Raw genomic sequence first — 22,381 nt, 5'->3', positions numbered from 1 at the left:
TCTTGCGGGGCTGAACCCTGACCTGGTCAGGTGGCTTCACTCCCCTGGGGGATGGGAAGTGAAGTTCCTAGCCAGGTTAGGGTACACCACTCCAAGATAGGATAGGTTAGGGATGGCTAATCTAACCGTCCCTTAAATAACCTATCCTAGGGGGCTGAACCCTGACCTGGTCAGGTGGCTTCACTCCCCTGGGGGAAGGGGAGTGAAGTTCCTAGCCAGGTTAGGGTACATCACTCCAATATAGGATAGGTTAGGGATGGCTAATCTAACCTTCCCTTAACATAGCCTATCCTAGGGGGCTGAGCCCTGACCTGGTCAGGCGACTTCACACCCCTGGGGGAGGGGGAGTGAAGCTCCTAGCCAGGTTAGGCTACAGCACTCCAGGATAGGTTAGGCAAGGGGAGGCTATTAACCTTCCTCTAACTTAACCTGTCCAAGGATACAGTGCCCTGTCCTGGTTGGAAGGCCTCCAGTCCCTGGTGGGGGAGACCAGGAAAGTGAAGCCCCAGCCAGGTCAGGACATAGCATCCTGGGATAGGTTAGGTTAGAGGCACGGTAACTTAGGACTCATCCCTTTTGGAAGACGCCTCTCATCTGCTTTTAAGCAGCCAGCAAGCAGCTGTAAAGGCAAACATAAGCCATTTCGCCTTTCTAAGCTATTCTGTTTCATTCTCTTCCTTTTCTTTCAGTTGATTTACAAGACTGGTCAACTTGTCTTGTAAAATGCTCTTCAGTTCATCTTGGTTGTCCTCAGTCTTATTCCAAGACCTACCTTCCTGGGTATTTTCATTTCTTTCCTCGACCTCCTCTTGCGTCTCGTCCTCCATTTCATTCAGCTGATTTACAAGAATGGTCAACTTGTCTTGTAAAATACTTCTCAGTTCACTTATTCTGTCTTCAGTACTTTTTTCCTGGGTATTTTCAGTTATTTCCTCTTCCTTCTCTTTCGTTTCCTTTCCCATTTCATTCAGTTCCATCCCTGTTGTTTTGTCTTCCATGGCAGCTCCTTCGCGTACAAGACTCTCCACAATTTCCTCCAAGATACCATTTTGTTCTTGAAGTTTTTCTTGTGGCTTCTTCTGAACATCATTCTCGACAATTGTTGCGTGCGTTTCCTGTTCCATGTCTTCATTTTTCTTTTCTATTTCAGGTTTATGGTTTCCATCACTTTCCAATGTTTCAGCAAATTTCCTTTTTCCAAATCTGATTATTTCTTTTCCCTTTTTCAAATGGTTGATTTCCTCACGTTTCTCAATTAGTTTTTGTTGCAGGTGTTCCATGTTCTTTTCCACTTGAGTCCGTTGGTTTACAAGACTGTTCAACCTTCCTTCTAAAATACCATAATGTTCTTTTAGATTTTCTTCTTTCAGTATCAGTATATAATTTTCCTTCGCCTTGATTTCTTCTTCCTTGTTGGCTAAATTCTTTTCCATTTCAGCCAGCTGACTTACAAGACTGTTCAACCTTTCTTCTAAAATGCCATAACGTTCTTTAAGATTTTCTTCGTTCCTTATCAAAATCTCGATTTTCTCGTCTTTTTCAATTGTGTCCCGTTTCATCTCTTCTATTTCCTTTTGCATTGCATCTCCTTCGTTTACAAGACTCGCCACATTTCCCTCTAAGATTTTGCTCCGTTCTTTGAGGTTTTGGTGAGACTTTTTCAAGATTTCCATTTCGTTAATTTTCTTGTCCGTCTCCTGTTCCATTTCGTCCATCTTATTTTCTAGTTCAACATTATGGTTTGCAACACTTTCCAGTATCTCGAGAAGGTTCCTCTTTTCCCTTTTGAGGATTTCTTCCCTCATTTTCAACAAGTCAATTTCCAGGCCTTCCTCGGTGATTTCTTTTATCATCTGTGCCATGCTCCATTCCATTTCAGCTCCTCTGTTGACATGGCTCTCCAACTTTTCTTGTAAAATCTTGTTTTGTTCACTTGCATCTTCTTCTCTCTTTTTCAAACTATCATTTTCCTTGACTTTCTCAATTATTGCTGCTTCCTTGTCTTGCATCTTCTTTTCCATTCCAGTCATTTGGTTTACAAAGTTGTTTAACTTTTCCTCTAAACTGCCATTCAGTCCTTTAAGATTTTCTTCTCTCCGTATGGAAATAAAGATTATTTCATCTTTTTTCATTATTTCTCGTTCTATCTTCTCCATTCTCTTTTCAATTTCAGCTCTTTCGTTTAGAAGACGCTCCAAATTTTCTTCTAGGAAATCATTTTGTTCTTTGAAGTTTTGGTGAGAGCGTCTCAAGGCTTCAATTTCACCATTTTTTTCTTTTCTCTCCTGTTCCATGTCCTCAACCTTCTTGTCCATTTTGATGTTATGATTTCGACAACTCTCCAGTATTTCGGCAAGTTTCCTGTTTTCTTCCTCTAAGATTCCTTCTCTCTTTTTCAAAACATCTATTTCCTCACTTTTCTCAATCAGTTCTTGTTTCATATCTTCCAGTTCCGTTTGCATTACAGCTCTTTCTTTTAGAAGTTTCTTCACGATTTCCTCCAAGATACTATTTTGTTCTTTGACGCTTTCGTAATCCTTTCTCAAGACATCAACTTGAGCCATCCTCTCTTGATTTTCCTCTCTTGCCTCTGCAATCTGTTTTCCCAATTGCGAGTTGTAGCAGCGAACAATCTCCAGTATTTCTGCAAGTTCCATCTTCTCTTCGGTGAGCTCGCCACGTGTCATGTGCAGCCTACGTATTTCATCACCTTTCTCTGTTATTTCAGCCGCCTTCTGTTTCAGCTCCTTTTCCACCCAGGTCATCTGGCTTACAATACCGTTGTAATCTTCTTCCAGAACGCTATAATGTTCTTTTAGTTGTTCTTCTCTCTTTACCAAAGTGTCCTTTTCCTTCTCTTTGTCATTCATTTCTTCTTCCCTTTCTTTCAGTTCCCGTACAGTACTTTCTAACGTTTCCTGCAAGGCACTCGTTTGTTCTTTCATTTTTTTTTCTGTTTTCATGAAAGATTCAATTTCTTCGTCCCTCTTGCTTATTTCTGCTTCCATTTCCTGCATCTTGTTTTCCATCTTAGCTCTGCCGTGCACAAGACCCTTCAGCTGACCTTCTAGGTTTTCATTTCGTTCTTTAAGGGTTGCGTGTCCCTCCTTCAAAATAGCTATTTCTTTTACCTTCTCAGTCATTTCCGTCTCTCTGTTCGTAAGTTTCCTTTCCACTTCGGTATTACGTTTTATAAAGCCGTCCAACTTTTCTTTGAGAATTGCATTTTCACCTTCAAGTTCTTCCTTTTCCATTTTCAAATCTTCCATGTCCTCCACACCGTCGTCTATTTCGCGTTTCAGTGTCGTCATCAAGAGTTCTTTTTCCCGCTGAAGCTTTTCCAAGATTCCGATTTGAGCAACAGCTTGTTCCTTCTGCCGCCTTTCGTCTTCCAAATCATTTTCCAAATCTGCTACGACGTTTCTGTCCTGTCTTCGATTCCAGTAGAGAGCAAGTCCTAAACCGGCCAAGGCACCGATACCACCAGCAACAATGGCAGCTAAAATGCCAGTCCTCAAACACCCGCTCCCTACTTCCACTACAGGCTCCTCATGTAGAGTATTAGATATAATCCCCAAAACGGGTTTGGGTCCATATAAATTATAATAGGACTGTACGTCCTCCAATAATTCAACAAATAACAAACTGGCCACAGTAGATAAAACAATCAAATTAAGCATGTACAAAGCTAGCATTTTGATTTGTACAGTATTTGAGTGCTCTCTCTTAGTTTAGTTTCTAATTATGACACATGGGTCCTCTGGACTCTGGAGGCAAGAGTCTGGAGCCTCTTCGCTGCCTTCTGGGGAATGGAGAAGCTTCTGAATCTGGGGATTCCCGGACTCGGCTCCAAATCGACTTTCGTCCTCAGATGGAAGGATCTCATTCTAACCAATAAGTATTTTGAAGGCTGCAGTTTTGAATAGATTTGAAGCTGAAGGCTCTTTTTTGCTTAAGTAAAATTATATGTATAATATTTTCTGTCTATCTATCTGTCTGCCTGTCTGTCTGTCTGTGTATCTATCTATCTGTCTATCTATATACATACATACATACATACATACATAAAAATATGTGTATATATATATATATATATATATATATATGTATATATGTGTATATATACACATATATAAATGCATATACATATATCCAGTATATGTTTATATATACATACATAGATGATTTATATATATATATTTGTATATATATATATATATATATAAATTATTTCTATCTATCTATCTATCTAGGATAACTGTCTGTTTACCTGTCTATATATATATATATATATATATATATATATATATATATATATATATAATTATATACATATACATATAATTCTAATTTACAATGCCCTCTTAACTTCTCGAATTCTTCATTTTTTTGGATATGCTTGTAACTACGAAGTCGTAACATCCAAAGCCAAGAAACTGACGAGACTTGTGATCCCACGACCGGCAATCACAAGTCTCTTCAATTTCTTGCCTTTGGATGTTACGGCTTCGTAGTTACAAGCATATAAAAAAAAAAAAACGCGAAGAATTCGAGAAGTTAAGAGGGCATTGTGGCTATTAGAATTACATATGTGTCTGGTAAAAGTGACCAGTAGATTCTACATATTTATACATATATATTGATACTTATGCATATAAATATTATATATTTATATGTAAATACATATAAATGCATATACATAAAAATACATAGTATATATATAAATATAAATATACAAATGAATGAATACATTTATATAATTTTGCAACGATTGTTTTCTCATTTTCGAAAATCACAGGCAGAATAAGAAGCCATTATGTGTGTGTGTGAGTGTGTGTGTGTGTGTGTGTGTGTGTGTGTGTGTGTGTGTGTGTGTGTGTGTGTGTGTATTGCCAAATGTTCATTCTCGCCAAGCAAAGTCCCTTTGTTTCACAGCCTAGCACGCACATTTGCCCTCATGACTTGTTCCAAGCTTAATTCGTTTCATTTCTGCTATGTGAATTTCCTATTACCTTCTGTCATTTCTTGCAAGTGAACGCCATTATCTTTGGAAGCTTGAATTTCAAGCCAGCGCCCAGGCGTAGTCCTGTTGCATGTTAGTAGGGGTTTATCTCCTGTATAATAATAATAATAATAACCTGCGGAAAGACTGTGTTTATCTTTGTCTCCGAGATTTATCTAATGGTGCAAAAAGGGTATGAATTGTCTGAAATTTTTTTTTATTCAGATGTAGTGATATTAATGGTATAATAGTGCCTCAGTTCGTGTACATAATCTATATCTCTGTATATGTGCATATATACATATACATATATATTCGTATATGTGTAGGTATGTTTATGTATGTGTGTGTATATATACATATTATACTGTATATACACACACACGCACACACACACACACACACACACACACACACACATATATATATATATATATATATATATATATATATATATATATATATATATATATATATATATATATATATATATATATATATATATATATATACACAGTAGTGAAATGTATTTCTGCTGACATCATTAATGTTTAATTTCTCAACTCTATCAGAGATTGCAATACTAAGCTGAAAAGCGCCATGCTACTGTATTTTAGAATATTTCATTCTTAGTGGTTGTATGTATTTATAGATGTATGTATGTATGTATGCCTGTGCTTATGTATATACATACATATATATATATATATATATATATGACATTTTTTTATCACACCGTGATTTATATACGATCATGAAGCTACAAATATCGCTTAATATCAAATCCACGCTACCTCGGGAATATCCCCGATGGGGAATTATCACCGAAGGGGAATTTATAAGTGATAAATGGACGGGCACTGCCGAGTCTCGATCCCACGACTAGGACGCGCATCCAGCGAATCCAGTCGACGCTACCACTGAGCTCAGTGGTAGCGTCGACTGGATTCGCTGGATGCGCGTCCTGTGTCGTGGGATCGAGAAGCTCAGTGGTAGCGTCGACTGGATTCGCTGGATGCGCGTCCTGTGTCGTGGGATCGAGACTCGGCAGTGCCCGTCCATTTATCACTTATAAATTCCCCTTCGGTGATAATTCCCCATCGGGGATATTCCCGAGGTAGCGTGGATTTGATATTAAGCGATATTTGTAGCTTCATGATCATATATATATATATATATATATATATATATATATATATATATATATATATATATATATATATATATATATATATATATATATTACTAGAAGGACCTCATTCAAACTGGAAGGTATCTAACGGAGTTTTTATTCAGAAAAAGTTACAAGCTTTCTTGGACAAACAGTCCACATTATCAAGAAAGCTTGTAACTTTTTCTGAATAAAAAACTCCGTTAGATACCTTCCAGTCTGAATGAGGTCCTTTAGTAATTCTACTAATGCACAGAACAATTGTGTATGTGATAAAGTTTATATATATATATATATATATATATATATATATATATATATATATATATATATATATATATATATATATATATATATATATATATATATATATATATATATATATATATATATATATATTATGTACGTATATATTTATATGAACACATATATATACATAGCATTTTTACTCCAGATGTAATCAAATATACATCTAACTACATTCAGGCAGGCGAAAAGGCGTGTTTAAGGCATCAGATATTAAACAATGGAAGAGGCTCTGAAAAAAAATAAAACAAATAAACACGAAGATTAAAACTCTGGAAAATTATGTTCAGGTCTTAAATGAGCAAACAGGCATCGGAGGCATTAATTAATATTTGATAAGCTAAGAGGCACGGGAAAAAAATGTACTACCCTCAGCCAGGCTCAGAGGCTTGGTAGGATATATCAACCTTTGAAGAATTAAAGAGCAGTCGGATGAAGAGGCTGAAACTAATGCAGAATCAAGAGTCTTTAAGGCAATGAATTTTTTGCCAGAAAACGATTTGGAAAGTATGACTTTTGAGCTCTAAGCAGAATTATCAGTTGATCTGTAAAATGATTCAGATGTACTTGGTGTTGACCCAATATTGAAAATTTACGCGTTTCTTTTTCAATATTTTACCTCATTACGCCTAATGAATTTATCACTGGAAGATGATGTGGAAAGTATTACTGATGAACTCGAAGCAGAATTATCAGATGATTAGTAAAATTAATCAAACTGACTCAATGTTTAACCGAACATTAAGAATGGACGTATTTCTCTTTCAATATTATACCTTCTTATGTATATTTATGTTCTTATATACATACAGAAATTAATATGTACGTTGCAATTGTATTGGAGATATGTTAAGAGACTACTATACATTAGGTCCCATAGCAAAGAAAACAGAGTTTAATATAAAATTCTTGAGACTTTTTGGGTACATAGACTCATGATAATTTTGAGTGTAGAGGTCTTTTCATGGTGTCATGTATAAATACAGAGATTTAAATAGACCTGTGATGAAAAAAGCTGTTGATATTTCGTTGGTTATTCTTTTACAGTAGTCATTATAATAGAGAGGTCGTTATACGAGATGTTTACTACTGGCAAATAAGGTTAAACTATAATTTTTCTTTTATTTTGCTATTGCAGATCATCATATACAATAAACGCAACTCTCGCAAAGACGCTATTCAAGATTGAATTCGTTAACTTGGGAAAAATACAAAAATAAAACTAAAAAAAAAGTATACAATAAACGTGAAAAAAAAATAAAAGTAAAATACAAAAATAAACAAATCGCGTTGAAATCCCATTTTACTTCCAAGAATATAAATTTTATTTATTTTAAAGCCACGGAAGCCTCCCCAGAAGCCCCTTCATCATAAATGAACTAAATAAATCGAGAAAAATAACATTGTCTTGAAAATATGGCTGCCCCCTCCCTCGCTGTTCCATCCCATAAATGAGGTCGTGTATCAATACATAATTCATATTGAACACATAAATTGACTTCCATTCCAGCGTGGTCAGTCCTACGAAATGAAATTCAAGTTGAAACTAACCCGTCGTACATAACAGGCACTAATGATATGCAATCGGGAAAGGTGACTCTTGCAGCAGTGGAAGTTCTAGCAATTAAACAAACAGTGTTTGTGATAAGTCAGTAGTTTTTACACAGTAATTCGTAGATATGCCTTACCATTTTGTCTGTAGCTGTTATAAGTTACAGATGATTTTGTGTTCACATTTTTGTTACTATCTTTTTGCTTCCCTCTTTCAAACTTCGATCTGTCGCTTGGCAATTAATTAATTTTTTTTTTTTTTTAGTATTTTAGAAACTTAGTGCTATGCTGTGCAACTGGTAACCATTCACGTCTAATAACTGAGCTCTTCTTTCTGTATTTCATATTACCTTCTGTTACTCCTATAAAATGAACGCCATATTCTTTGGAAGTCTGAATTTCAGTCAGTGACCCCTTTGGGATTGTTCTCTATGAATAGGGTTCACCTTCAGAATAATAATAATAATAATAATAATTATAATAATAATAATAATAAAAATAAATAATAATAATAATAATAATAATAATAATAATAATAATAATAATAATAATAATAATAAATGTACAAGAATTCTCATCGCGGAAAGGAAATACAGTATCTTGATTTGACTCCAAATCTTTGCCCCCTTTGCTCTCTCTCTCTCTCTCTCGGTAATCTCTTATCTCTCTCCTTCATTTTAGTTCCTTGTCTCCTCGACAATCTGTCTCTGTCTGTTTCCCCTCACAGGTTGATTTGCATTCTGATAAAAGAATAGGTTCCGTATTATTGCAGAAGTAATCCAGAATCGTAATCCTCTACTTGACAGTGGGATACTTTCACTTCCACCTTATAAATATTTAAACTATACTGTAATGTCTATGTCTGTTTACGTGTCTATCTGTCTGTCTGTCTCTCTTATTCTTTTGTTTGGATGCAGTTTGTAATCAAAGACATCGACTTGTGTAATTACTTGTAGTACTTCATAATATATTGCTTTGTGGTACTGTCCATAAGTCATCAGAATATAAACAATGCTGCTGTGGAGTCATTATTCCCTGGATTCGAATACCTGCCGAAGACGGAGCGACACGGGCATATTCCATTTCAGCTACTTGCGCCTAAGCGGTGAATTAGTACTTGACAGTTAGTTGATTGTAGCGGGCTGCCTACAGGAATGAAGACAGACATATGAATGAGAATCTCCATCTCATAATAGTGGTTAATCTCAAGAGAGGAACTTCATCTACGGTAATATGGTTTCTTTGCTGTCACTCTTCGCCCACAGACGCATTGCTTTCTGCCTCTTACTTTTCATTCGATTTCGCTGGCTTCTTCCTTCCTAGCTGTCCAACTTCTTTAACTTTTCGTCCTCCCAAATTCGATCTCTTATTCAAGAACAAATCCACCGGGCGACTACTACTTATTCTTAAGAAAACTAATGCACATAATATTCTTATATGAAAAGGTGTGTGTGTACATTATATATATATATATATATATATATATATATATATATATATATATATATATATATATATATATATATATATATATATATATATATATATATATAATTATTATGAAGTTAATGTAATTAATTAATTTTATATTTTTCGGTGTTTTTGTTTTGGCCCATTAGAGTAAGTTTTGTTTTTGTCCAGTTTTGTTTATGTATGTCTCTTGAAGGCTGGACTGGGGTCTTTTCCTCCCCTCAAAGGGTAGTTGTAGTTTTAATAGATACGTCACCCATGTAAGTGTCTTTATCTTTTCATGTTTGATGGTGCTTCGGCTGTTCGTCTCCCGTTTCTTTTCGTCTCTGCTGGTGATGCGGCGACCTTTTTGAGTGATCAGACCTCAGTTAACGGCTCCCTTTTGAGAGGTTTTCAGCTCCCATACTCTCTGTCGGCTTGCGGCAATTTGCTGAGATATTCCGAAGACGCCCTCGACGTTTGCTGCTGGTGGCCTCTTGGAGGAGTTGTTCCTTGCCACCCCCTATGAACAGTACTGGTGCTGGCGTCTCTTCAGATTGTGTAAGGGGTCGTGTGACGCCCTTCTTTGCAAATACGTACTTTTGGAGGTGAGCCTCGCCCGTCATTGCCCATGCCCTCAGCTTGCTGAACCTCTGGAGTCGTTAAGGGGCCTCCCAGGGCGAAGAAAAGGGTAAGATCCCAGACCCTGTGTGAATTTTTAACCATTCCTACCCATAGAGACGATCTGTGTTGAGTGTCTCCTACTTTGTGGCACTTTTCTGAAATTCATCTTAGGATACAAAACTTCGCTGCATGGTGTTAAGGGACGACTTTATTTCAGTTGATTAGCGGGACTACGATTGATCAATGCCAATGCGGTGATTGATATTCTATTGCAAATGTGTGTTAATTCGATTCCTTTTTTTTTCTTAAGTTTGTAAATAATTAGGTTTAAGGTTAATTTCCTACTTTGTCTCTTACTATCACACCGACCCAGTGTATGTGGTTTCTATCTCCAGCTAATTCCTTTTCTTTTACTTCAGTGTGCTAGTTAGCTAGGCGAATGTGTTTTTTGGAATTGTAATTGTTTATATTTTTCTTCCCTAAAGTGCAGTTTTCAAGGGATTTCTTTGTAATTTTAAGATAATAGTTGTAATAAATAATCAAATTGTTCGTTAGTGTCACTGTAACCTTCTCTTTGAGAAAGTGCTTTTGAATTGTTTTTGTTCTGGTACGTGTCCTACTCATTTTCATAGTGGTAAGGGCTTTAAAGTAGATCAAAGAATCTCTGAACTCGTCACCATCTCATAGGGTTCATTACATAATTGGCGACCGTGACAGGATCTACTGCCAGACATTAACGTTCATAGAGTTTTCTCAAGGAGGAGTGCAGAGAAAGGTGGGAAAGGGATAATTTTGCTTGATAGGCCTTTAAGTGGCAGGAGCTTTCTTCTTTTCTCTTTCTCCATTTAAACTAGAAAATGCCTTATTTCGAGGTTCAAGTTGAGGAGGCTGCGGCCCAATTTCTCAGTAGCCCTGAGTGGGAAGAAAATATTTTTGATTTGAAACGGGAGGAGTTGTGGTTTTTGTCACAGTTTTTGCATTTGGAACTGCCCTCGGAAATTCGTAAGGGCCAATTACTTAAAGAAGTGCTGAAAGCTGCTAAAGAGTACCAAGAGAGCGTAAGTGTTACAGAATTAAACAAAAACAAGAACAGGCAACGTCACTAACGATGGAAACCGGGAACTAGATGAAGGTAACATTCATCAGGTGAGTGAGTTGAGACTCGGTATTTTGAGGGAGGAAGCAAAAATTAAAGAGTTAGAGTTAAAAGCGATGCAGTTGCAAGCCGAAGAAAGGGCTAAAGAAAGGGAACACGAGATTATCTTGCAGGAGATGCGTAATAATAGTAATCATAAAAATAGTAACTCTGGGAATCATTTTAATTTGATGTCAGCATTGAAGTTGGTACCTTTGTTCAATGAGGAAGATGTCCCTGAATTTTTCACCTCTTTCGAGAGGATAGCTAAAAAGTTGGTTTGGCCAAAGGACATGTGGACCACTATGATCCAGTGTCGTTTGAAAGGGAAAGCTCAACGTGTATATAATACACTTAATGAAGATCTTTGTAATGATTATGACACAGTGAAAGCCATAATTCTTAAGGCCTATGATTGTCCCTGAGGCCTATAGGCAAAAATTTCTCAATTTTAAGAGAGGCCAGGATGACATTTATAGAATTTGCGAGACAGAAGGAACAGTTTTGTGAGGACTGGTTGAAGTCAAAGGACGTTGACAGTTTTTCTAAATTAAAGGAATTAATTTTAATAGAAGAATTTAAAGGACTGTGACGAGGGAGTTAAAAATACATTTGGAGGAGTTAAAACTGGATTCCTTACAGGAGATTGCTATTTGCGCGGACAGTACGCCCTAAGCCCACAAGCAGGAAAAGGTAATTAGGGAAGTATCAGTAGACAACAGGAAATCTTTCAGTGGTAGCTGGTGGAGAAGGAATAACCAGAACAGACAACCCGAGTCTGACAAACCCAATTTTGACAGGAATATGAATAATAATAAGAATAATAGTAGTACTGATAGTAAAACTAGTAGTGTAAATAATGTTAATTCGCGTAGTTATGTTAATACTAGTAGGAACGTAGGTAACACTAAGGCTTCAGAGTTAGGGATAGTTTGTTACTGGTGCAGTAGGAGAGGTCATGTCGAGGCGCAATGTTTCTCAAGAAAGAAATATTTCGAAAGGAACCCGGAAACCTGTCAGCGTTGTAACAGCGGATAAACCGCCTAGGAAGATGAAGCTAAATGACTTAGATTTCGTAAATACATAACTGACGGAAATATTTTTCACGGATGAGACTAAACAGATAGGGACAAAAATTAAAGTATTGCAAGATACCGGGGCTGCTCAGTCATTAATTTTACGAGGGGCTGTCCCGGATGGATATATTTTTAAGAATAATGATTATGTTGTATTAGGTGGTTTCCCGAATACAGTGGATTCATACCCACTCGAAACTTTTTTTCTTGACACTAAGTAATTTTCAGGTGTGGTAAAATTGGCGGTTGTTGATAGTTTGCCAATTCCTAAAATAGATTTAATATTTGCTAACGATTTGTCCGTTAATGATGAATCTTGTATATTTCCAATTCTGTCTGTGGTCGAAGCAGGGGATGACCACTGCCCTATGAGTGATATTTTTAAACGTATCTCGGTAATAACGAGGTCAAAGGCAAAGGAGGTTGACCTGGCCGAGGTGGAGCTGGATTTGGATGTGATTGATGGACATAAGACTGACTTTGTGACAAATGGTGTACTTAATTTTCGAGACGTGGAGTGGGATTCCAAGGCTTTTAGAAAAGTCCAAACTGTTGAATTTAATGAATTTATTAGTAGTGATGATAATGATTTATCAAAGCCAGTACTCTGCAAAGAGAGAGGGTTGTTTTACATGCACCTGCTGACCAGGTAGAGGTTAACCGCCAGTTGGTAGTTCCTGAAAAATATAGGAACAAAATTTTGTTTTTGGCTCATGAAAATAATCTTGCAGGGCATTTTGGGGCCAGAAAAACGTTTAAGAAGGTTGCATGCCATTTTTATTGGCCCGGAATGCGCCGAGATGTAAAGCGCTATGTACTTTCTTGCGGGGTGTGTCAGCTGGTGGGGAAGCCCAATCAAAAGATACTTAAAGCCCCACTCATTCCCATACCTTCAGTTGGGGAGCCTTTTATGGAAGTGGTGATTGATGTTGTGGGCCCTCTCCGCGGACGCGTGGGGCAATGAGTATTTGTTAACAATTGTGGATAGGATGACTCGCTTCCCGGAGGCTGTCCCCTGAGGAGTATCCGAGTGAAAAGATTGTTGATAATTTGTTGGTTTCTTTACTAAGTTTGGCATACCTTGCACTTTGCAATCGGACTGTGGTACTAACTTTACAAGCAAATATTTCAAGAATAAAATGTCTGAGTTGGGGATAAAACACATTACCTCTTCCCATATCACCCTGAGAGGCAGGGCCAGGTGGAACAGTTCCACCAGACCCTGAAGTCTGTTTTAAAAAGTTTTGTTTGGAGTCCGGAGGAGAATGGGATAAAGAAGTCCCTTATGCTTTATTCGCTATTCGTTCCGTTCCAAACGAGGCTTTGGGTACTCCCCTTTGAGCTTGTTTTTGGGCATTGTGTGCACGGGCCTTTGAAGTGGTACGTGAACATTTGGAGGGGGAAACTCCCGAGGTCAACATTCTTGATTATTTGTCAGGGCTTCAGGTAAAATTAAGAAAGGCCTGGGAGTTTGCTAAAGAGAATCTGGCAGAAAGCCAGGAGGTTATGAAAAACAGATACGATGTTGGTGCTAAAAAAAGGGCGTTTAAACCTGGAGACAGGGTTTTAGTTCTGTTGCCCTTTCCAGGAAATCCTTTGAGGGCACAGTTTTCAGGACCCTGGAAGGTTCTGAAGAAATATAATGATGTGAATTATTTGATAGAGACCCTGATAAAAGAAAGAAAACTCTCGAGTATGTCATATTAATATGCTCAAACCTTATATTAGTAGAGATGTAGAATTAGTTGAAAATGTAGACGTGGATCCCGTCACCTTAGTTAATGTAGAAGTAGACACAGAGGTAGATGCAGTAGAGTCAGTAGTTAGTAGTAAATTATCTGTTACCCCTGATGCAATGAATAGCAGTTCTGAAATTTTGAATAATCTGCAAATTAAATTTCAGCACTTGGATCCCGACAGGTCTTCATCATTAATTAACCTGATTAATGAATATAGGAATATTTTTCAGGACACTCCAGGTAGAACTGCGGTTCTAGAACATGATGTCGATGTGGGGGATGCCAAACCTATTAAACAGTGCCCCTACCAACTTAATCCGGTAAAAGAGACATAGTGAAAGAGGAAGTGCGATATATGTTAGAAAATGATTTAATTGAACCTAGCATTAGTCCGTGGAGTTCGCCTGTGGTGTTAGTTAAAAAAGAAGGCGGACAACACCGTCTGTGCTTCGATTACCGAAAGATAAATGCCGTTACTAGAACTGACTCCTTTCCTCTACCCAGGGTGGAAGACTGTATCGATCGTGTTGGGTCAGCCAAATTTTTGACAAAATTGGATCTTTTGAAAGGCTATTGGCAGGTCGGTCTTTCACCCGGGTGAGACAGATTTCAGCCTTTGTGACAGGTGATGGCCTTTTCGAATGCAAGGTAATGCCTTTTGGAATGAAAAATTCGGCTGCCACCTTCCAAAGGTTAATGAATTACATAACGCAGAATTTGGAAGGTTGTGTTGTCTATATAGATGATCTTATTGTTTACAGTGATGATTGGAAGACGCATCTTAAGAGACTGAGAGCTTTGTTTGAGGTGTTGCGGAAGGCTGGCCTGGTGGTAAATCTGAAGAAAAGCGATTTTGCTCAGGCAAAGGCAATTTACCTCGGTCATGAGGTGGGCCTGGGTAAGATTGCTCCCAAAAAGGCTAATGTGGAGGCAGTTGCCGATTTTCCAGCACCTCTTAATAAAAGGGCGTTAGGCGTTTCCTTGGCATGGTCGGATATTATCGGCGATTCATTTGCAATTTTTCCGACATAGCTAACCCTCTTACAAACCTGTTAAAGAAAGGTGTAAAGTTTATTTGGTCTGATGAATGTCAGGGGGCTTTCGAAAGATTGAAAGCCACCTTGATTAGTTACCCATTGTTGCGCTCCCCAAATTTTAAATTGCCTTTCAGGTTAGGTACCGACGCCAGTGACTTGGGACTCGGTGCTGTTCTATTACAAGAGGATGATAATGGAATGTTACACCCCGTCACCTACTTCTCCAAGAAACTGTCGCCAGCAGAAAGAAAATATTCTACAATAGAAAAAGAAGCTTTGTGTCTAATAAAGGCATTAGCCCATTTTAATGTTTATTTAAGTAATTCTAACTATCCTATTGTAGTTTATACCGACCACAAACCCTTAGTCTTTATCCAACGTTTCAAAGATAAAAATATGTGAATTCTTAGGTGGAGTTTGACCTTCCAAGAGTATGATCTCGAAATACGGCATATGCCAAGGAGGGACAATGTAGTTCCCCACGTTTTGTCTAGGTCCTTTACAGAGGAATGAATTTTCTGCAATCATAACCATTCTTTGTTTTTCAGGATTTCACTTCATTTGTTTCTCTGCTTTAAAAAAAAATTGAGAAAATTTAAAGTAATTTTAGTTTCATTAGTAATTTGACTTTTGTAAAAAAAAAATTAGAAATTTTTTTTTCTCTTTGGTGGAGAGGTATTATGAAGTTAACGTAATTAATTAATTTTATATTTTTCGGTGTTTTTGTTTTGGCCCATTAGAGTAAGTTTTTGTTTTTGTCCAGTTTTATTTATGTATGTCTCTTGAAGGCTGGACTGGGGTCTTTTCCTCCCCTCAAAGGGTAGTTGTAGTTTTAATAGATACGTCACCCATGTAAGTGTCTTTATCTTTTCATGTTTGATGGTGCTTCTGTTCGTCGCCCGTTTCTTTTCTTCTCCGCTGGTGATGCGGCGACCTTTTGAGTGATCAGACCTCAGTTAACGGCTCCCTTTAGAGAGGTTTTCAGCTCCCATACTCTCTGTCGGCTTGCGGCAATTTGCTGAGATATTCGAAGACGCCCTCGACGTTTGCTGCTGGTGGCCTCTTGGAGGAGTTGTTCCTTGCCACCCCCTATGAACAGTACTGGTGCTGGCGTCTCTTCAGATTGTGTAAGGGGTCGTGTGACGCCCTTCTTTGCAAATACGTACTTTTGGAGGTGAGCCTCGCCCGTCATTGCCCATGCCCTCAGCTTGCTGAACCTCTGAGTCGTTAAGGGGCCTCCCAGGGCGAAGAAAAGGGTAAGATCCCAGACCCTGTGTGAATTTTTAACCATTCCTACCCATAGAGATGATCTGTGTTGAGTGTCTCCTACTTTGTGGCACTTTTCTGAAATTCATCTTAGGATACAAAACTTCGCTGCATGGTGTTAAGGGACGACTTTATTTCAGTTGATTAGCTGGACTACGATTGATCAATGCCAATGCGGTGATTGATATTCTATTGCAAATGTGTGTTAATTCGATTCCTTTTTTTTTTCTTAAGTTTGTAAATAATTAGGTTTAAGGTTAATTTCCTACTTTGTCTCTTACTATCACACCGACCCGAGTGTATGTGGTTTCTATCTCCAGCTAATTCCTTTCTCTTTTACTTCAGTGTGCTAGTTAGCTAGGCGAATGTGTTTTTGGAATTGTAATTGTTTATATTTTTCTTCCCTAAAGTGCAGTTTTCAAGGGATTTCTTTGTAATTTTAAGATAATAGTTGTAATAAATAATCAAATTGTTCGTTTAGTGTCTCTGTAACCTTCTCTTTGAGAAAGTGCTTTTGAATTGTTTTTGTTCTGGTACGTGTCCTTCTCATTTTCATAGTGGTAAGGGCTTTAAAGTAGATCAAAGAATCTCTGAACTCGTCACCATCTCATAGGGTTCATTACAATATATATATATATATATATATATATATATATATATATATATATATATATATATATATTTATATATATATACACACACATACAGTATGTATGTATGTATATATATGAATGTATATATATATATATATGAATGTATATATATATATATATATATATATATATATATATATATATATAAATGTGTGTGTGTGTCTGTGTGTAAGGAAACTACACATACCGCAATAAAAAAAGGCCAGTGACGAATAGTTCAAACGTTAGTCATTTGTGTAATTGATTTCAGATACCAAATATTTTCAGTCAACTTCCCCCTCTCTCTCTCTCTCTCTCTCTCTCTCTCTCTCTCTCTCTCTCTCTCTCTCTCTCTCTCTCTCTCTCTCTCTCTCTCTCTTCCATCGGTTTTGAGTCGACCTTTAACCCCTGAGGCAATGATCGAAAAATGGGAGGCAAGAATTCGATATAAAACTCCATCTAAGATCGGTCGGGAAATCTTGAGAGAGAGAGAGAGAGAGAGAGAGAGAGAGAGAGAGAGAGAGAGAGAGAGAGAGAGAGAGAGAGAGAGAGAATATTCAAGGGCCTCTTGCCCTTTTATTCCTTTCGGAATAACCAAGGCCAAGGACATATCGGAGCTGAAAGTCCTTCGGGACTTCGGATGTTGAGGAAACTGTTGTTTATATAATTTTGTTGAAATGTGCAAACGTCCTCAGGGAATAAACCAAAGGGGCATTCACTTACAATAAACTTTCCTCAGAATAAAATATCGAAGTCCAGACAGGAAACCGGAGAAACCTTGTATGACTAAAAAATAGAGATCGCCAAAATACGACAAAAAATACAGGTCGACAAAATATGATAGTAAAATATAGATCGACAAATTGTGACAAAAAAATACATATCGACAAAATATGACAAAAAAATATAGGTAGATAAAAATTATGAGAAGTACTGATCGACAAATTATAGTAAAAATATAGATCGACCAAATATAAAAAAAAATATAGGAAGACAAAAATGACAAAAATTTAGACAGGCAAAGTATGACAAAATATGTAAATCGACAAACAGATAATAACATGAGTAAAAAGCCACAATACTGTAAGTGAGAGACTGTATTTTTCCAAAGTACAAAGCTAATTTTTTTAACCTTTTTTTTTTGTATTTTTTAAAAATACAGTTTCTCATTTACATTACTGTCGCTTTTCACTCATTATTTCCGGTCACAATATAGTGATGCACCATAGATAAATACATATGTAAATAAGAAGCAGCGTACGTCAGAAGACCAAACATAATGTTGTTTGACACATCAGAGGGTTAGTATGCCTAAACTTGTAAAAAACCGAGAGAGAGAGAGAGAGAGAGAGAGAGAGAGAGAGAGAGAGAGAGAGAGAGAGAGAGAGAGAGAGAGAGAGAGAGAGAGAGCATCCTAAGGCGCCCTCAGTGGAGACGTATCAGTCAGGAACATTCCTCTAAGTTGCAAGTACTGTTTCATTCCTGAACAACACCAGGTAAAGCTCGAACTCCATTATGCAGAGGAAGAATAAAGGTTGTTTGCAGGCTGAATAAAGCTGCAAATCAGGTCATTTGCATGAAGACTGAGCCCTGGCCATAGCGCCGAAAAAGTGTGGCTGGACGAAGGGGAGTTAGAAGACGCACGTTTAAATCTTTATTTCTCTTTTCTTTCTTTTTCTTCTCACAGGGAGTTCGGAAAAGAGGAATTTTAACAAAAGTTTGTTTTGTGTGAAGTTTGAATGACAGATTTTCCACCTTAATTTTTTTATCTGTTTTCGTTATGTTATTAGGAGTAAACGTCTACTATGAATTTATATTATTGTATTTAAAGCTTCTCACACCTGTAAATTTCGCTTTGATTAGTTAATTCTACATTGTTTATCCGATATCATGACACTGAGTAGCAAAGCATGTACACAAATTCACACACACACAATCACACATATATATGTATATATGTAAATATATATGTATGTATTTATGTATAAATACATACACACATATGTAGATATATAGATAATTAAATATATATACATATCTATATATGTGTATATATATATATATATATATATATATATATATATATATATATATATATATATATATTTGTATTTATTGAGAGATAAAGAGAGAGAGAGAGAGGGAGAGAGAGAGCGAATGCCAACTTAGACGATTCTGGTAAAGAAATATAGAAAAGAGAAAGAAAAACCTTGGGAAGAAAAGAGAGCAGAAGAAGAAGAAGAAGAAGAAGAAGAAGAAGAAGAAGAAGAAGAAGAAGAAGAAGAAGAAGAAAGCGACGACGAGGGCCAATTTTCGGGAGGGTCTCTGTGTCCCGAGTGTTGTTTAGGGAAGAAGATTCTACCCCTCCTCCCGTCGGCTTCGAGTTGCTTTCAAGTTGGGGCCATAACAAAGGACTTTTGGAACAGACGCTTTCATTTTATTTATGGCGCACAATGCTGACAGCAGTCTCTCTCTCTCTCTCTCCAATGCGCTGCCTTTGGATAGCTTTGACGAAACCGGTGCTCGACGACGAGAGAAAAGGAGATTTTTTTTCTAAATTTTCTTTAGTTACTTTTAAATAGTCTCGAAGCTGAAGTGCCCAACAGGGAATGTTAGCACTTTTGTAACTATATATACACACACACACAGCTTTTTGACAAATATATTTGGAATGATTCTGAATCAAATTAACTTATCTCATTCAGCGTTTTGTCTTAATACCATTAAATATTCATTTCAAGATCAATTAGCAATATAGTAAAGGAATACTATTTTACATTTGCTTCCAATGCATGTAATGAAAATCACAGTAATATGAGGGGTTTCTCATAATTTACGTAATATTCTCTTTCTATTTTGTTCAGAAATATTATTCCAATAATTATCCCTGTTGCAGTCTTCGCTTCATTTTGCGTTACTCCTTGTACCTTCTGCGCACAGATTTCTTCGTGTGTTTTCTGAAAATAAGTTTCAATCTCATGTGCCACCTTGGTAGACGTTTTTCCGAAAGGTGGCTTTAATAAAAAAAAAAAAATATTTGCTTTTCTTGTTCGATAAGAAGCTGCTAGTCATCATTGTTTACCGTTGGTTTCTTCAATTTTCTAGAAAAACTGCTGTATGAAGACCATGTAGAGTTACAAAAAAATATCTAAAGCATGTTCCATCAACACCACCATGTCTGAAGATGCAAGAACCCTTACGAACTGTACCCAGTTTTCTTCCAGTCCAGATCGTTTGATGCTAACAGCAACTTTACTTTACACTTCTTGAAGGGCAAATAACTGCAAAAAGATTTATTATTATTATTATTATTATTATTATTATTATTATTATTATTATTATTATTATTATTATTATTAAAGTGGTTTAACCAGACCACTGAGCTGACTTTCGGCTCTCATAAGGCTTGCCCGAAGGTTTAGAATAAAATACCAGGTCTAGGCCTAAGACTAAGATCTGGAACCGGTTCATTCGGTGTGGTGACGAGTGAGTAAAAATTAAACTAGAAAAAACTGCACAGGGGAACACGCTTCCACACGGGAACACACGCACACAATAAATACATTTACTCACGCATCCATACATACAAAAAAAATAAATAAATAAATAAAAAAATAAAAAAATAAAATCAGAATATGTTATGTAATATTTTAAAATCAGCATCTGTATATATAAATGTACTGATCTTACTATCCAACGGTCTAGAACAAAAGTCGTGTTACCAGCAGATAATCACGCAATTTTGCCCTAAGGTCTTGAATGTTCGAGTAAGGCATCTTACATTTATTTGTAACTGGAATTCATAGATAGTTTTATAACGTCTTCTCATTTTTTTGTTATCCACTCAACTGTTAGCGTTTATGAATTAATAATTTACACCATGAGTTTTTTCTTAAATCAATAAAAAAAAGTTAATTTGACATAAACATGAACACTAGCAACTGAGTATATAAGAAAATATGAAAACATTATAAAAAAAATCCAGGTTTACCACGTCCGAGTTGGTACATTAAGCGATGTACAATAAGCGAACAGGGCTACCACATCAGCTGAAGTTCAGCAAAGATGATGGCTTTGACATATAAAGGCCTGTAAACAGAACATGATAACTGATTAAGGACAAAAAATATAGAGCATTTTCAACGCTAATCAATCAAAGTATGAATGAATATCACTCAAGCAAGAACACTGACTCGAAACCGTGGAAGGCCCTGGTGTGCAAGCTATGGCAAATATATTTGCATTTTATATATATATATATATATATATATATATATATATATATATATATATATATATATATATATATGTGAATATATATATATATATATATATATATATATATATATATATATATATATATATATATATATATATATATATATATATATATATTACCAGACATTTATTTGCAATACCCACATTGCCACAGCTTCTGCACCAAGGACTTCTATAGCCTCGAGTTTGAGTTTTCTTTCTTGAGGGAAAGTTCACTAAAACTCCTTTTTTTTCAGCTAGCTAGGGTTATACAGTTGCTTGGTTGATTAGCATGCAAATGCTTTTGTATATTTTGTCTTTACTTAATTCTTATGTTTTTTTCAGCTTTTGTTTCAAGGCCTATACTGCTCTTCTACTTCAGTTGATGTGGTAGTCATGGCGGCTTATTGCACATTAATTGCCGTACCACCTCTGCCATGTTATCTCTAGAATTTCTAGATTTTTATGGTCTTCGTATTTTCTTATATACTTGGGTGTTAGTGTTCATGTTTTTGTCAATTAAGTCATGTTTTTTTCTTTCTTTTTTAACTGAATTTTGGGAAAACTCACTCAAGATGAATTCAGGAAAAGACATGAGCAAATTTAACAACATATAAATACTAACAGTGGGTTAATAACAACAAGAAAATAAGTTATAAAAAAATTGTATGACTTCCAAGATGTTAGGGCAAATTTGCTAGACTATCTTTGCCCAAATGAATTGTGGTCTATAAAATAAGATCATTACATTTATATCAAGGTGCTGTTGCTCTTTCTGCTGTCATTTGTTATTCAAAAATGTAATAAAGCTGCTATTATCTATAAAAATCTAGAATGGGTCAAAATAAAGACAATTCATAGCCGGTATTGATTGATTATGATTGACTGATTATGAAGTTTAGGTCTATTGCGCCGTGCTCCCTCTAAATAATTTGCTTAGCAAATTATTGAGGTGAATATTTAAATGTGCAAAGATGAGACTAGGGATGACCTAATTGATTTTCACATGCAGACAGTAAGACTATACAACATACATAAAATTGGACAATACTATATCCAATTACTGAATTATTGAAGTCATTATTGAAATAAGCTATTCCTAGACATATATTAAAAACAAAAAATAAACATTCATA

General features: G+C 36.4%; 2 protein-coding genes across 2 annotated transcripts in view; both read right to left on the bottom strand.

The window, feature by feature from the left end:
• The window catches only part of LOC136830214 (SET domain-containing protein SmydA-8-like), a 98,994-nt gene that overhangs the window by 48,033 nt on the left and 28,580 nt on the right, over positions 1 to 22,381 (bottom strand). The gene's annotated exons all lie outside the window — the stretch shown is intronic.
• LOC136830126 (putative leucine-rich repeat-containing protein DDB_G0290503) lies at positions 575 to 3,695 on the bottom strand. Its single transcript, XM_067089316.1, has one exon. It carries the CDS (start codon positions 3,693 to 3,695, stop codon positions 657 to 659), a length of 3,039 nt encoding a protein of 1,012 aa, XP_066945417.1. The 3' UTR covers positions 575 to 656.

The sequence above is a fragment of the Macrobrachium rosenbergii genome, chromosome 46 (assembly GCF_040412425.1).
Source record: "Macrobrachium rosenbergii isolate ZJJX-2024 chromosome 46, ASM4041242v1, whole genome shotgun sequence".
Taxonomy (NCBI): Eukaryota; Metazoa; Arthropoda; class Malacostraca; order Decapoda; family Palaemonidae; genus Macrobrachium; species Macrobrachium rosenbergii.
Note: the sequence above shows the minus strand (reverse complement) of the source record. Positions and strands in the feature narration are given on the sequence as shown.